We start from the raw sequence: 17441 nt of genomic DNA, 5'->3' as shown, positions 1-17441 counted from the left end.
GGGACTACCTTCGAACCCTCAAATAGAGGCGTGCTTGAGTTCTTCAAGTGATGAGGACTTTTTGGATTACGAGTCTCAATCATCACTCTTATCCAGCCGTACCGAATGTCTGAAAAAGCCTACTGCATCAGTCGTCTGCCCGTACAACACGAACACGAACACGAACACGAACTGTGTTACAAAGACGTACGAAGTTGGAGCGGTGCCAACGCCTAAACCGTCCGATTTACTTGGAGATAGCGGCTGGGAATCCGGCAATATTGGCGCTTGGAAGTCGGAAGTATACAATGCCCAGTATCTGAATCTACAAATCAACTCCAACAAACCTCGATCAGGAAGCTTCAGCCTTTCAGCGTTCTTCAACAATAAAGATAGCGCTTATGTGGACTACACTCGGCGTGTCAAGGTCGAAGCGGGGCGTCAGTATCGCTTCGAGCTATATTACTGGCAAACCAATCCAAAAGCCTTGACCTATCTGTACCCTCTTGTTTATCCCAACAACATCGTGCTGGACAGTGGAAACAATGGCCTTGTTGAAAAACCAGCGAATCAATGGGTGAAACTCTCAGGAACCTTCCAAAGTGTTACTTTTTTCGTGAACCTTCAGATCCGTCTTGGTATGAATAGGGGACTGGTTCCCGGAGCCACGGATGGCCAAAATCAGGTCTACATTGATGACATTACATTGGTCCAGCTTGATTAGAAATATTCACATTAGTTTACATTAACATATATATGTCCTGCCTCTGAAAGAAAATTGATTATTTCATCCTCATCTTTTGTTTAGATGGGTGCTGCCCCCCTGAACTATGAAAGAATAAGCAGAAGCATCGGACGTGGTGTTCAGCATCGTTATAGTTGTTAAAAAGAAGAGAAATTCCTACAATAGCCTACTTGCCAAAAGCCTTCCGTGCAACAGTCATTACAACGACCATCAAGATTGAAGACATCTTCAATTTGGTTCATTGGGCTTACAGGTATTCTCAGTTCAGAGGCCAAAGTGATTAACTTGGTTACATCAGCGGTCTGGTTTGTTTCAAAGGTGGTTGTTGAAGGAACCGCCCCCCCCCCCCCCCCTTCCCCCAGTAAATAGTCAAATATCGCCTGACGATGAAAGACAGTGATGTGTTTGTCTAGGAGAGGCCTGCATTAGCCTATGCTTAAGTAGCTCTTCCCACTGTGCCTATCCTGTACTGAAGCCACTTTATGATTATTTTTGTCTCTGCAGATACCTTCAGAGTCTGGCTCTTTTGAAGATATGTTATGGACCTCCAGATATTCTGTGCATAGCGTCATTAAAATCATGAATGAGTCAGTTAGAGATGCCTGACTACCTTCTTAATTCAGTGTCACTGGACTGAGAGTGTTACGGCCAGCTAACTGACAGTGGGTTTGTGTTAACAGTAAGCCAGGGATTGAGAGTAGTAACAGTCGTTCCGTGGTCCTGGTCGAATAGATCGTAGATCTTCAAAGGTCTTGGTGATCAGTCAAGGCCTCAACAAGAGTCGTAGAGTAGTCGTCACTTAGGTATAGCTGAAAGTACCGGTTAGGGTAATCACAAAGTTGATTGCTGAAGAGCTATGGAAGTCTGTCCTCGAGCCCGGCTCGAGTCCATCCTATATACAAGTCCTGAACGGTCCTCCTTATCTTGGCTATGTTGGATATTTGACATATCCAACATATCCGGGAATCGGTTGGATATTTGACATATCCAACATATCCGGGGATCGGTTGGATATCTGACATATCCAACATATCCAGCCCGGGTTGTCCCTACCCCGCGTTATCCCCGAGGCCACGTGACTTGTCCATAGTTCTTCCGTTCCGAGGATCCCTGGTTACACCTGTCGGCTGGGTTACATATGCCCTGCGTTAGCCGCCGGGATCCAGGCGGGGTCGTGTTGGCGACCATGTCCAACGGGTCGTAACAGAGAGCATAGTATTTGACCATCATCATTTCACACAGACTTCTTTCTTCGAAAACCGCCTGGTTCCATGTCATAATTACATATTAGGTTATGAAATAGTCACCCTCACACCTTTACGACTTGCAGGCATAGCTACAGTCATACAATACTCGTAGGCAACTTCTTCCCGAGTAGTTTCAAACAGTTGCATTTGCGGGAACACCCGCAGAACCAAAGCCGACAGTGTAAGATACAATTCGCAATAAGCCAGACTGCCATGTATGTTAGTTTAAAAACAACAAAGTAGATATGATATCCAGACTTACCTGATCCCTAAGCATTGTCTTGACCCTTTGGAAAACGTCAACAAGCATCTCTCAAGATCCTTTCTCCGCTGACCATGTTCATCCAGCCACCGCTCAGGAATGAACTCATGGGAGTTTGGAAATACGTCCTCATCGTGATGCATAATGACGGAACTCATCCCAATTGCCCAGCCAGAAGGAACGACATAACTGATGTCAATCTGACTCGGTGCATCGTTAGGCGACCATTTACCCCGATACACCAGATCCTCATCTGTGGCGATTCGAGCAGATCTAAGTGAAACGCCGTAAGACAGCCGCAGACCCTCCAGTACCGTTGCACTGAGGTATGGCAATGTCTCCAACTTGGTCCAACTGGGCAATTGACATGGGTCGTCGACAATGGTACGCAACTCCTGTGCCAGGCGGTCCAGCACAAGCGGTTTGGACAAGATATAGAAGGTCAGCGCCGCCAGAGCGGTGCTTACAGTCTCGGTGCCAGCATAAACAAGGCTACTCCCCTCACCCGTGAGGCGGTATGTCGTCTTCTCCTCGGGCGGAAGATCAGAGTCGAATACAGCGGCAAAGATATTGGGGTTGTTGTCATTTAGGATGCCTGATTTCCTCTCTCGCTTGGCTTTTTCTATCATGTTGGGAACGGTCACCTGAAGTTAAAATGTTAGTTTACTAGTAATATTCGTTTGATCTCATAGGTATTTTTACATGGAATGTGTCAATCATGTAAGCCATATCCTGTGGCAGGAATCTCGAGAGCCTACATACCATCAGTAAATGCATTTGGTTGACTCACAGCACCAGGGCATCAGTACTCACCAAGGTCCCAAGAGCAACAAGTGCTTCATCAATGGAAAGAACCTGAACAAATAAGTCACATTTAATGCCCCAGCGGTTGGAGCTCGAAAGTTGGGCGTCCATCCTTCCTGATCAAGGAACCCAAAGGGCTCGCCAAAAGCGTATGTGGAGATGAAATCACCCGCTATGCAGCTGTACGCATCGGCAACATTTACTGGTCGGCCAGGAGCTTCTTTAAGAAGCCTGTCACACATCTTCTGGACCAGACTCTGTACCTTTGCCTCGAGGCGTAAAATTTGAGTCTTGGCGAAGAACTTGCTCATCGCTGCACGGCGTTTGCGGTGGAGGTCATGGTCGACGGTACCGAAATGAGACACAACTTGACTATAATGCAATTATGAGTAAGCTACTGCGTGATGGAGGTTTCAAAATGAAATCCCACGCTGGAGGGAAACCAGGCGGAAGTGAAGAGCCATTAGTTTACTCACGCCGACGGGACGTTCTTCGTCCCGTGTGGAGACTTATTTCTTTTCCTCCCACCTCCGGCATAGATCTCGTCTATAAAGTTTGGGTCATTGCAATGTAGTTCATCGGGATTGATCCGAATGATGGGGCCTTGACTTCCGATTAGCCTAAGCCAGATTACGTGGTTGTAGATGGGCAAGCTTCGACCATACCATAAATCCCATGCAATCTTTTGATCTCTCTGGTGTATCTGCCTGTTTTGACCATGTCGAACCAGAACTCATATGCATAAGAGCCAGCCGCGACTTTTGGGCCAGGGAATTTGTAAAGAGGGTGAAATGGAGAGACATTGTAAATGAAACCAAGGGCTTGATAAATTAACCAGCCAGCAATGATGGTGCCGATGGTCGTCCATGACAGAATCCCCAGAGGGATGCTGATATCGTATAGGGAACCCATGATTTCAAGAAATCGATAGCGAGCCCGCAGTAATTCTTTTTCAGTTGGCTTCCTTTATATGCTCACAGAATCTGGGCGCTTATTCTCCCGTGATAGAACCCCGCTTCATGACCCAAAAGAGTATATGCAAGATGCTTCAAACAGTGTAGCGGGAATTGGCTAAGATGTATAAAGGCGAACACCTAGCCGAAGAAGGACGGCTTGGTTGGTGAATCTGATAGGCTGCGAATTGGCAACACCATCAACATCAAGGCAAATGATTGGAAATGGAGTAAAACACATATCCTTTTTGGGCATGGTCACGGCGGTTAAACCTGCTCAAGAAGAAAAAGCAATAGTTGTAAAACTAAATTGGTCATGTGTCAGGTGGAGTGAACAACAGGTGAAATTGCGTTCAGCCTGCATGCAGCTGTGTTCACGTCAACGACTCGCAGCTGTGATATGCTTGGACGCAGACTAAAAGCTCTTTATGTTTGTTGACACATGGATTGAATTGTTGTAACATTGCAATATTGTTCAGTTTGCGTAGCATGTGTAAGCTTGGCATTGGAAAAAGGACGGTGTGATGACTGTATGTTTGGAAGGCTTGAACGAGTGCAAGTGACTCCAAAATTTTCGTGCAAATCAGATCTGGGTCTGTTGTTACGGCCAGCTATCTGACAGTAGGGTTCTGCTAACAGAAGGTGCAGTAAGAGACTAACACTGGTTCGTAGAGGTCGTTCTGGTAGATCGTAGGGTTAGGGTAAGGTGATCAGTCTTACACTATGGTAACGAGGTTCTTAGTATTCACAATACTGAGAGGTAAGCTGAAAGTCATTCGAGGATGAATCACAAGTTGATTGCTGAAGAACTATCTAGAGGGCTTGAGCAGGTACTCAAGTCCTGGTCTATATAGGAGTCTATCTACACGTATTGTCTGTAGTCGTTGGAGATCATATTGATCGAACATGATCCGTTGGCCCCCAACTCTTCTTGGATCATTCTGACCTAGAATGATTCATCACGTGACTTGTTCCGTTCTATAGTTCTTCCGTTCCGAGAGGTTACCTTTTGTTCCCGTGGCCCTGCATACAAAGTCCTGTCATAACCGCCCAACCGAGTGGGTCCTGTTAGGTGTATCTAACGGGTCGTAACATCTGTGATCGCAGCACTTTTTGTTTTCCTTAATTCATTCTTGTCTCCTTAACTATATATCTATGTTGGTATCACAGGGCACCTGTAAGAGGTATAAACTAAAGGGAAAACTAGTTTATTGTCTTGTTTGTGATCTGTCTGGAATAAGTTCTAGTAAAACTGCTGGAGGAAGTAGCTATTGAACTTTTAGCTATCTATCGGTCTGCTTATTAATTTTCTTACTTTAGAAAAATACTCTTGTGTTCGCTACCGCCGATATAGAACGGAAGCTTGCGCCGTCAGCGCGCCCCAACGGTGGCGTTCCTACTTTATTATGCCAGTAGATAAGATACTAGTAGTGCTCGCAAGACTGAGCGCTCGTCGCTGTGCTGGGAACCATTAGCCGTTCAGCTTTAGTAAGTTGAGCTCGTGGACGCTTGGAGGTTACTGTTAAGGCGGCCGGACTTGGTTGCCTGTAACTGGTCCATTCTCTAAGTTTTGTAACAGGATCAATATTGTAACCTACTCATCTTCTTTCGAGTCTAAATAAGTGATGTCGCCTGAGAATTCGCTGAATTTGAGTAGTGATTCTTTAACCCGAAGAAGAGCCTAGTCATCTTGTTGAATCTCCTGGAGGTAAGTCGATGCTCGGCTAATTTCATATTGCTACAAACCTTTGCATAATTTCACGTTTTTTGAGTTACGACAAAAACATGGATGGTTAGGAAAACCCTAAGAAAACCGCGATGGGTAGGGCACAGCGTCGTGGTCTTTGCTTGAGTTTCGCTTTGGTAGGCCTCAAAGGCGGTGTGGGCTTGCACCGGCAAGAACATCCATCGTTCCACAAGGTGAGCCTACCGCTTCTGAGTTGCCGGAGGGTATACGGCGAGAAACTGCAAGACAGGCAACATCCATGACTTTATTAGTAACTACCATATTCGAAATGAGACGTGCCCGCATCGGCACGGATATCCGGCGCCGAATCTGACTAGCTGATAATAGTCTTTACGAAAGGTAGCAAGTTTTAAGCCTTAATTTGATAGGCTATGAAGACCACGCTTATTAAGAACTACATACTAGTAAAAGGAGGTTAATTAGTTAAATAAAACTTATGCATTAAATTATTCCAAATTCCAGGGACTAATTACAAGTGAAGTAGCGAAAGCCCTGAGTCGATAATCAGCAAGAAGTCATCATCTCTGATTCTACACCAGAGGAGCACACTAGTCAGCGATGCGCGAGTCAGGTCAAAGTTGTCAACTACCAATCAAGGCAAGACATGAAATTCCATAACGATAAGCTTTTTCGGGGGGTAGATCAAGTATTTTATCCGGTAATCCGGCACCTAGGAAGTAGCTAATGCTCTAGGAGTTAAGGTAATATCCTGCAACGAAACCAACGCACCATCGTGCTCAGGCAACTGCAGCTGGCACACCACACCCCATCCGCTAATATCATCCTCTTAGCACATTAGGCAAGCAACCCCGACCTTGTTATGAGCGGAAATCATCCGAGGAGAAATCAAAGTGCTCAGTAGAAAGAGGAAGGGGAAATACGGAAACAGCTGCCTATCTGCTGTGAAGTTTAGTAACCGATACGTATCCTGGTAAGCCCAATAAGATTTGCCTCCGTCTAAGCTATATTAGCTTATAAACTCAGTTTTCCACCGGTTCCATTGCCTTAGGTATCATGAGTGAGTAATGAACTCACTTTCTCACTTTTCTTCGGAATCAATATGATTGAACACCCCATCAATCTAAGATGGTTTGAAAGCCTGCTAGAACTCACGAATGATACAAGTCGGCTTACTATATAAACCTGCAATGAATGCATTCGTACCTTGAGATTAACCTCCTCAGAAAAAAGCACATTGCAAACGGCAGCAGCTTTGAAAGCCAAACGATAAAACGGAACGACAGTCTAAACCTTTTCGTTGAAATCAAGCCACCATGAGAATCAGAACTTTCCTGCTTTATGCCATGTACGTTGAGGTCTTCAAAGTCTCGAAAATCCATCATTCAGCTGCTAATAGTTCACAGATCACTTGCTTCAATGGCAGTAGCAGATATGCATACTTGTAACAACGCAGGATCGAAGCCTGGAACATTTGTTTCAGGCAGATGCATTAGCTATGATGACCAGGCTAAAGAAGTCAATCACCCGGACTTGACCAAGTCTTGCTGTCAACCTCCTCACGGCACATCATATGACGATGGCCCTGGAGAATTTGTTCGTTCACTTTGTCATCAACAAGAGTAAACTACAAGCATAGGTGGCTGACTTAAGATTAGTGTTGCATGACGGATGATACAGAAAATTTTAAATTTCAAGACAATTGTTGTTCAGATAGTGGTAGAAGAAAGGGCGTTGTGTTTGCTCAATATCCGTACCCTTTCTACTGATAGTTTGTTGTACGCGGCGCAAACGCGTTGCATCAATAGATCGCTTCTGATGTAGGAGGTCATGACCTGTCAAAGTCTTATATTCATATGAGAACAACGGATGTTCTGCCATTATGTATGCTAAAAATTTTCCCGAGACCTCGAGAGGTTTGGTACGTTTATCTGGTAGTTGGCTGGGTCGTCTTTAGCTGCATGGACATTTAACGGCGTACACCTGGGATAGGCGTATACTTCCCACTTTCAGTCTTTCAGTGGCAAAAACGGAACTTCCGCAGTGACTAGTGTAACGTACAATTTCGTCTCAATACCGACTTCTTTGAACTCTAAAACGAAATAAACCATCATAAGTGTTGTGCACGTGCATGCCGAAGTTCCATACAAGGTTCCCAATCATCGAGTCTAAGGATTAAATACACGATGTGGATTAGGCCCCCGCTTTTACACTAGTTCTTCCTCATTACACTCGCGATGCCGCCGTACCCTCAAAGCTGAAGCTTTGCATGGTAGCTGCGAGTACTACTAGCCTTCTTGGTCAAGCTAAACCATGTTAGTGAGTCATTTTATGTTTGGCTACGGTTTCATTTGCATTTCACTACGTATAAACCGATAATTACTTGAATCTGCGATGGAAAGGGGTTTTCGATGTTTGTGATCATGACCTCCGCCGAGGCCTGGACTCGCCGCATCAACTGGGCTGTTAAGGGACATTAACCCTAAACCAGTTAATAAATGCAACTACCATATGAACGGTGTTGATACAAGCGACCGAATGGGGTCCTATTATTAATACAGACACCTTGTTCAGTCGATTGCCTGGAATTTCCTACTTAAAAATATTATTATGAACAATTTCTTTTTACGGCTTTGGGAGAAGCCTAGCTGGCAATCGGCAAAGAGCCAGTATCAGTGGGGTCAACTGCTTGCCGCCCAGCTAATTTGTGTCGAGCGCTGTTTAGTTTAGAGTAACGGCGATCCCCACCGGGTGCAATATAAGGCCCTGTTAGTAATGACTCGACTACGGAACGTTCGGATGCTGCTATAGATATAGCAATTAACAAGTTGTATCTTGATTGATCTCGCAAACGATGTGGCTGTCTCCTGTGTCATATCCTTATCTTACAAATCATCTAAAAAAATTGAAAGCTGGTGTGATATGTACCGTAAATCATAAAAAGGTTTAATAAATGTGAATCTTGCTTGAGTGCGCGCACTCATATAAGACCAGGTCAGCTCCTCCTACTTTTGGAATTGGAAGTTTGTTTTCCTATCTCTACTGCCTCAGCTGAATACATTGCATTCGAGTCTACCACTACACTTTCAATGCGTTCCCAACTTTTCCCTGTCATAGTGTATATGTAAGCTAGTCATTCCTAGATTTCTAATGATATACTAATTTCTGAAAGGACTTATGCTAGCTCGGCAGCTGCAGGTGGTGTATCTAAATGCTCGGGGCAATTCTTTCCTGGCATCTGCGGTAGGACGATTCCAGGCTCAACTATAGTTGAAGCGCACGATGGTTACACTCAGAGTTGCTGTCAGCCTCCTCACGGCACCTTCTTTACTGACGACAAGTACGCTGGACCATTCGTATGTTACTTTACTTCCCTAAGACGCTGCTTAGAAGATAATTAACTAAAGAACCAGTGCTGCACCGATAATACCGCCAGTGCTAAAACTTACTTAAATAACTGCTGCAAGGGTGGGGGCGAAGACCGTTCTTTTGTAGAGGTTACCTGGACTAAAGACTAAAAGCAAGCTTACGATTACGTGGCATGTTTAGACTTACTTTAAGTAAAATTTATAGGCCTTAGTATCCGTAAAAATGACTTGTTGCAAGTCTGACGATAAGAGTGTTGTCGAGTAATGTTTCATAGATATCGGGTTCCTAATGGAAACAGGCTGAATTCCGGAACGACATGAATTATTCCTTAAGACGAGAATACTGACATCTAGGCTATAAAATATTACCGTAGGCAAACATGTACTCTTACAAATGAAGATCCATAACATTGCACCAATCAGAATAATCTAGAGTACGGCAGCTGTGTCTTGCCGTACTGCATAAACAGGGGAAACAGAACCAACAGCATAGCATTTATTAGCAACAACGCCTCCGATACTGCATCTACTGGCAAGGCTGAATGAGATACTTTACAAAGAGCGGCCGGCGATACAAAAATGCCGGAGGTGATGTTAATTGTTAACCTCTAACGGCAGTGGGGGAAGTGCTTTCATTAAAGCCTTGGGCGGTTTTCTGAAGGGATTTGTTCCCGAAGTAGCCTTACGACTGTGGATCACATCTATGGAATGGCGGAAGTCTGCTGGTGTCAGCGCTGGGATTCCTTTGATGAAGTGAAGGGGCCGTTCCACGCCAAAGGATGCTGACTTTGGCCATAGCTGAGGATCGACGAAATGCGCTGGACGAGGTTTTACAGCGATTGTATAAGAAAACAGCAAGCCGTGGGGGATCCTAGACGGGTGAACAGGATAGGCCCACCCGTTTTGCTGTTTATACTTGCCCTACCTCTCAATACTGGTCGAGTGATTGATATCGTATGGTTTGAAAAAGTCAATGCACATTGCACAGAAACCCTCTTTGTTGAATCTCCCTCTTTTCTGTCTATTGCAGGGCTTTTCATGTCTGTAGTCTGGTGGGCTCCCGGCCATCGTTCGCGACTTGGCGCGCTGGCATGTCATGATAAGCTCTTCCTCATGGCTACATAGTTATAGTAAAGGTAGATTTCAGAACGATGCACATAGTGAAGCTTGTAGAATATATCCTAAGCTGCACGAAAGACATAGACAGTCGGAGATAAACCAGGTGCAGAGCAGCCTGGCTAGGAAACGCCGTTGGCGCTATGCGTTTCTTGAGCCTTCCATCTGAGGCCAGCACTATCTCTGCAGCTCAGACTATAGATTTTACGTGAGCTCAATGAGAACTTCTGAGTCGCGTTAGCTACAAGTGATGAAACCAGCAGTCTGCGGCTGCACATGCTCGGAATTATGCTGGTATTGCTGAACAGAAGGTGTATCTACAGTCACCTCTTTCAATCTGTGCTGTTGCCAGTCTCTACGAATACAAACCACCTATACGTAGTTGTAAGCATCCAACTATTAAGCGAGGTGTGAGTCATACTTCCTGGCTGGCAGCGCTGGCTCACGTCTTTCCCGTTACTGTTGGTGCAGGGTTGGCAGATGCTTACGATATTGGATGAAAGCATCACCTGACTAAAAGTACGGAAACTCTCCCTTTGCTTCGTTCTCAACCCATTTTCACTCGGTATTGATCGCTGACATCATGACCTCAACGGAGCGACAACAGAACCGAAAGCTGTTCGCGGATCCATCTGACGTCAATGAGGACCGTTGATTAGGAGTTCCCTCAAAAAGAGGCTCAGTTCGCAAGTAACATGCTCCTGCACCAAACCGACCTGCCTGATAGTCCTTCTATTTCGGAGAGGCTCCTAATTCTGTTCCTATGTCTCGAATATGTCAAGCCTTAACCACCCAAGCGAACGAGGTCCTGGTTGGTAATATGTAACAGTTCGAAATATTAAGTATAAAAGCAGAAGCCGTTTTGGCCTGATTTGATAAATAATACTACAAATATAAAATTATACTGCCAATGGTTTAAGATTAAAATCACGAAGGGCAGATGCCAAACATAAGCACCCAATGCACAAGTATATGAGTACATATATGCCAGTGAAAGATATTAGCTTCCTATTCAACCTTAATAATACTGCACCGAACGATTGACTTCCAATTTGCTCCTGCCCTGCGCTCCATCAAATACTAATTGCGCGTTGAAGTCATCATCTGCTCCAGCTCGAACAGCTGTTTCTCAGACCCTGCTGGAGCTAACGCCCGCACCAGCATCTGCCAAGCCCCAGTCATTGGGGACCGGCGTTCTTAATGCAAGTAGAACTAGGTCCTGTAGATCTGACCACGGTATGATGCTCAAAATGCGAGGTTGACTGCGGCTTGACTCTGATGTCAAAATGTCGACCAGAGTCAGAATTCCCACCCACGACGCATAAATAACCACAATCCCGAGGTAGATACCCATGATAGCTTGGGCCCACTGCAAAGTACGACGCTCATGACCAGATCCGTATCCATGACGTTCAGCGACGATATGGATATGCGTAAAATTTTCTAACCTTTGTCGAAATTTTGCTATAGTTCCGTTGTGATCTGTCGTCTGGCCCCGCCAAGTCTCACGATAGAAAGTTGAGTTGAGAGTCGTCAAAGTGTGAATACCGCCACGAACTCCGTATCGTTCGTTGAGTTTGATGTACGTGAGCTGGCGATCCTCGGTCTTGTTGAGTACTAATTGCGTGCTCTGATGTTCAAAAGTACTCCTTGCTAAGCCGTCAGTTAACCAGACCCCAAATACTCGGGCTAGTATTATTTCTGCTGCAGTGTAATTGGCGACATTGTCGTGCCGTTCAACGAATGCCAGAGCAGCTTGAGTCTTCCCGTCCAACCTTTCCTTTGACGAGAAGTTCTGGACGAGCCGCCAGAGCGCCGTCATGTTTGTGTAGTCCCCTTCGTCCCAAGTCGGATTAAGAGCTTCAAACCATTCCTTAGAAAATAGCAGGTTTCGAACATCGTCGGGGATTCTATTTTGGTACAAGTCTCTCATCACATTGGCGTTGCCCAAGGAGGATTGTAATGCGTCGTCAACTCTGGGGTCCAACGTAAAGTTTGATGGTGCCCAACTTGCAAGTAAGTTACAAAGATAAAAGGCGTGCCCTGGCTCGCCGGAGGAATCATCTGGGATTTGTCCGTCGATTAAGATGATAGGAGAATTAGTGGGAAACCTGAACGGGCTCGCAACTGATTTATTGTCGAGCTTCTGATTTGGGAGCCAGCTTTTGTTGTACAGAATGCCTCTTTCTTGGATAAGTTGGCATTCCTTGTCATTAAAACAGTTAAGAGAGTCGACGGGGTAAAAAAGTGGTGATGTGTCCTTGGCCAACTCTTCCTTGTCATATACTGCACATTTGGACTGTACAAATGGCTGATATAATGTCGAATTGTCTTGTGATTGGGATTTGATAGCGCTTTTATTCTCAGTTCGAAGCCTATATCGAGGCTCTTTCGACAAAGCGCCAACATCAGCGTGGTCTATATACTTCTGAAAGAGGCCGACACTATTCGTTAGAAAGTGTGGTGGGGTAGTGCAAAGCGTGGTAAGGCTGGTATTTTGGGTGCTATTCGCTAATGTGAAAACAAGGTGCCTTCGTAGATCGGCCGAAGTAGAATGAAAAGTCAAATTATTCCTTAGGTCAGTGGCAGGGAAGTCTCGTAGCCAGTTGGATATTTCGGGGAACCCTCCTGCTGGACAGGAGTCTTGATATAAGCCTTCAACCCCGCCGCAATTGTCTGGGGCTTTCTTTCGATTTGGAACCCAAATGTTGTTCCGTTTCCACGCGTATATGAGAGGAAGCTCGATTTTGCTGAAGGCGATTGAATTATCGATCTCGTACCAGTCCAAAGTCGGTACAAGCAGTACAGCAGAGGCAGGTCCGACAATTGTGGACATAAGAGTAGCAAAAACAACGAAGCTAGGAAGCAACAAACCCCAAGGGGTCGATATATCGAGACCTTGCCGCCAAAATGCGGCGCTTTTAAGGTAGGCCAGGTCACCAACTCGATAACCGCCTGTAAGAAATCCCAAGCGAACACCATCAGTAACCAGAGATCTCCGAAACATAGCTAGAGCGATGGAAGACAGCGACGCCACAATGAGAAGCTCGTGAAGTTTGGCGACAAGTTGGAGAACATTGCTGATCGTATCGGCGTCGACTCGGTAATTCGATATGAGAGGGCCCTCTTCTGGATACCAATAAAATTTACAAGTGCCAATAACCAAGATGGCAATAGTCACAAGCAAGGCAGGTATATGGACTATCCATCCGTGAAGGAAGCGGGTCCAGTCATCCCGAACGATATGCTTCGGTACTCTTTTAAACCGATTTCCGTCTCGGTACTTCAGTCCTGTGGCCTGTTCATCTTCATAGCCGCTCTCATCAAGTCTAACATGAGCTGATGATGGATGGTCTTCTGAGTTCCTTGACTGATCAAAGTATCGTGACTCATTTATGTCGGAATTTAGGCTGCGTGTGTTGATGCCTGGAGTAGTCCTTGGTTGGGTCGAAAGTAGAGGTACTCCCATGGTAATGTCATCAGTGTCTGGCTCTTGAGCACGCGGAAGTGATTCATGGTAGTCTATCAAGTCTTCGGTTGATGAAGTATGAGCGAGTTTTGGAGGTGATGGTCTAGTGATTGGAAAATTGCGGCCGTGATGACTCCCCCTGGTGCCATGGCGTTGTCCCAGTTCGATAGTATCATTTGTCGAGAACATTGAGCTCAACTCCAAGTATGCTAAAGAAAGTGTTTTGGCCACGAAACAATCTCAGACGTGGGAGACAGATAAAATAGAAGATCGAATATGTCTTTTTTCGAGTATAACAATCAAAAATGAAGGTTAAATGGCCAGCCTTGCCATTTCATACAGGTGGCGACATGTCGCGTTTCGTGGCACTTGTGTTGAGATGTGGTGCTACTACTTATAACTAATGCAACAATTCGTTGACGTCTACGGAGTACGTCAGTGGCTGGATCAGGCTGTAGGCTGCAGTGTTCATGTTGAAAACACAGCATGGTAATCGTGTTACATCGAAGTATCCCAGGCCGGTTTATTGGTTGCCGACAGGCATTCAAGGGTTTTACATAGCCACATCCTCATGCAGTCAGCACGAATAGCCACTGTGGTGTTACAGTCTAGTTGTGAGCTTTATTGTCTCAGGTGAGAAAATGGACAGTGATTGGCACCTGATAAGCTGCAAAGACGCTGGAAGCTCAATTAGAAACATCTAATAACATCCATCCATAGGGCACTTTCAGAAGGTTGATGTTTCGACCCAACCTGGTGGGGTACCGGCCGGTGTAACTATGCAGTGCAGAACATAGATAATGATGCAGACGTAAAATGACGGACTCTGCAAATTCACCGTCGACGAACACAATAGCGCGTATGAGGAGAGTTCTTCAAACCAACATTAACCCAACGTGGCAAACCCAAGGATTACGGGCATTGCATTGCGCTTCAACCAACCATTTGTTTCTGTTGCTTCAGGGACGATAGATAATGTCTTTGTTAGTCAGAAGAAGTCATCATTCATTCCGGATATATCCGTGGTTCGGTGACTTGAATATGAATCTTGGGCTGGTCATGGGAAGTAATAGCGGGTGTATTATTTGCCTCTTTAGGCTATAGATAAGCCCAATGCTACAAATTTCGTCGAGCACATGAGACATGATAATTTTTTTGATCATGAATGGACAATAGTCCTTGAGCATCTTCGCCTTCGGGCTCAGTTTGGTTATTGAATGATCAGCTGAGTTAACCTGGCATAGTAGCGACTAAAGGCCGAAGCCCCTCAGCTTCAACCATCCCGATTAGAAAGAGAAGAACCCTCAGAATTGACCTTGCTCCTTGCTTACAACAGGAATTTTGCTGAGCGTAGCTTGCTATATACTTCACCATCGCACTTTTAGTTAAATACTCTGAGATGAATCTAACATGCATAGTGAGGAATGAGGACAAAACATACATCAAAAAGTCGGTCACAGACGCGTAGGAGGCTCATTAAAACATGCAACACTATGAGTCTTCACCCTGTCATGCATGTGCGAAAGATTTGAGGTACTTCAGCCGATTTCGGCAAAGTGTCACTGCAAATGACACTTTGCCGAGCTAGAATCGCAATGCAGATCGACTGGTACGGTCTCCGCAGGAAAACATGCGGAGAGCCTAATGGCATTTTGCCGACCTCGGCCTTGTGTCTGCTGAGGTTTTTAAATCCTACAAGTCATGGAATTACTTTTATATCTTTCCCCTCCCATGCGAACTGCAGAGAAATTCCAATCAACGTCGCTGGTCTTTGTTGCTCTTTGGCGAAAGCGACGAGGTGACTTCTTCTGACACGTCGTCGATACGAGGATTTCAGTGAAACTACCTTCCACATGCTGGTATTGATAGAGTCAAGTGGCAGAGTAACGGCACGACTAGTGTGCACAACGTTTGATTGCGATTACTCAATCCAATTTGCAACGTGGCAAAGCTGTCGAACCTGGCAAAGCGAGCCAGTATGCCTGGCTCAAACCATATCAAGCCTTTCGCTTTGCAAGGCCGCACTTATGTCCAAGGAAAAGCTTCAGGTAGGCTCCTTTCAAGCAACTTGGAGCTGAGTTTCTGGGGAGGCGTCAATGCAGAAACAGGAGAAGTCATTGACCGTCACCATGCTCTATCAGGAGAGTATCTTCAGGACAAAATCTTGGCCATACCTGGCGGTCGTGGTTCCTGTTCAGGCAGTGGTGTGATTCTAGAGCTGCTTCTTAACAACAAAGGACCCAGAGGCATGGTATTTAGGAGACGAGAAGATATTCTCACGCTCGGTGTTATGGTCGCGGAAGAAATGTTCGCGAAGGCCATACCTGTGGTTACGCTCAGCGAAGCCGACTTCGATCATCTGTTGGACTACAACGGACACCAGATTTACATGGATGGCTCAACCGTATCACTGTTCGAGTCTTCCGGCTGTTGCGAAAGCTTTTCGATATTTCAGGACATAAACATAAATACAACTCCAGTGGACAACATAAAGTTATCAGACCTTGACAGAGACTTCATTGAAGGCGTTTACGGAGACGCTGCTCGTGTTTCTATTCGAATTATTCTGCGAATGGCCGATTTGTTGGGTGCTACGGAGCTGATGGACATCAGCCAAGTCCACATCGACGGCTGCATTTACACTGGACCTGGATCACTAGCCTTTGCTGAGAAGCTCCGAGATTTGGGAGGCCGCGTTAGGGTTTTTACATCTCTTAATTCGATCTCTGTCGACCAGAAGCGTTGGCGCTCCCAAGGAGTCGACGCCACTCTAGGAGCTGCCGCCACGAGACTCGCCGATGCCTACACTGACATGGGCGCCAAACCAACACTTACTTGCGCTCCATACCAACTCGAAAGTGCACCAGCGCTCGGAGACCAAGTTGCCTGGGCTGAATCGAATGCAGTGGTATACGCGAACAGCGTGCTGGGGGCTAGGACTATGAAATATCCGGACTTCCTCGACATCGCTATTGCGCTCACTGGTCGAGCACCGAAAGGGGGGCCTCATGTCGAAACGAACAGGCTAGCTTCTTTGGTAATTCGACTGTCTGACTTGAACAGCCAAGCTGCTGAAGTAATTGACGACTCCTTTTATCCTTTGATGGGCTATCATGTAGGGAGTTTGGCATTAAATGAAATCCCCGTGGTAGTTGGAATGGAACCTCTTGCGCCGTCAAAGGACGATTTGAAAGCTTTCGGGGCAGCTTTTGCAACAGTATCGAGTGCACCCATGTTCCACATCGTTGGTGTTACTCCAGAAGCGGCATCTTTAGAAGCCGCCATACAAGAACATCATCAGACACGGTCTATAGATGTTAAACTAGCTGACCTGTACATGTGCTGGGAGAAATTGAACAGTGCGAAGAAAGGTCAGCGAGTGGATTTAGTATCTCTTGGTAACCCTCATTTCTCTATCTCCGAAATCAGAAAGCTTGCCGGGCTTTGTCAGGATCGGACAAAACACCCAAAGACTGCGATAATCGTAGCATGTGGAAGGTCAACCTTTGGCTTAGCCAGCCAGGCGGGACTCATTATGGATTTGGAGGAATTTGGTGTCCAGTTCACGACCGACACCTGCTGGTGCATGATAACTGAGCCTCTTGTGCCACCATCTTCAAAACTGATAATGACGAACTCGGGAAAGTATGCGCACTACGGACCTGGGTTGACCGGAAGGGGCTTTTACTTTGGTAGTCTTGAGGATTGTGTCAACGCCGCATGTGACGGTAATGCCAGCAGGTGTGCGCCTCGGTGGTTACCTGGCTGTGTTGAAAAGGTCTCAATAGATTAG

The 17441-nt window shown here is 45.8% G+C and overlaps 3 protein-coding genes across 3 annotated transcripts; 1 reads left to right on the top strand and 2 right to left on the bottom strand.

Moving 5' to 3' along the window:
- Positions 1–2016: 2016 nt before the first annotated feature.
- CTRU02_201298 (trichodiene oxygenase) lies at positions 2017–3949 on the bottom strand (the record flags this gene model as incomplete). The annotated part of the gene is made up of 6 exons (XM_036726329.2): positions 2017–2179; positions 2234–2877; positions 2936–2987; positions 3047–3409; positions 3514–3640; positions 3703–3949. 6 exons carry the CDS (start codon positions 3947–3949, stop codon positions 2017–2019), a joined length of 1596 nt encoding a protein of 531 aa, XP_036582011.2.
- Positions 3950–11308: 7359 nt separating this feature from the next.
- Positions 11309–13648, bottom strand: CTRU02_201297 (uncharacterized protein; the record flags this gene model as incomplete). The annotated part of the gene is made up of 1 exon (XM_036726327.1): positions 11309–13648. One exon carries the CDS (start codon positions 13646–13648, stop codon positions 11309–11311), a length of 2340 nt encoding a protein of 779 aa, XP_036582009.1.
- Positions 13649–15626: 1978 nt separating this feature from the next.
- On the top strand, positions 15627–17441 carry CTRU02_201296 (uncharacterized protein; the record flags this gene model as incomplete). The annotated part of the gene is made up of 1 exon (XM_036726326.1): positions 15627–17441. One exon carries the CDS (start codon positions 15627–15629, stop codon positions 17439–17441), a length of 1815 nt encoding a protein of 604 aa, XP_036582008.1.

Source organism: Colletotrichum truncatum, assembly GCF_014235925.2.
Source record: "Colletotrichum truncatum strain CMES1059 chromosome Unknown Contig_0001, whole genome shotgun sequence".
In the NCBI taxonomy this organism is placed as follows: Eukaryota; Fungi; Ascomycota; class Sordariomycetes; order Glomerellales; family Glomerellaceae; genus Colletotrichum; species Colletotrichum truncatum.
This window is presented reverse-complemented; position numbering and strand designations above follow the sequence as displayed.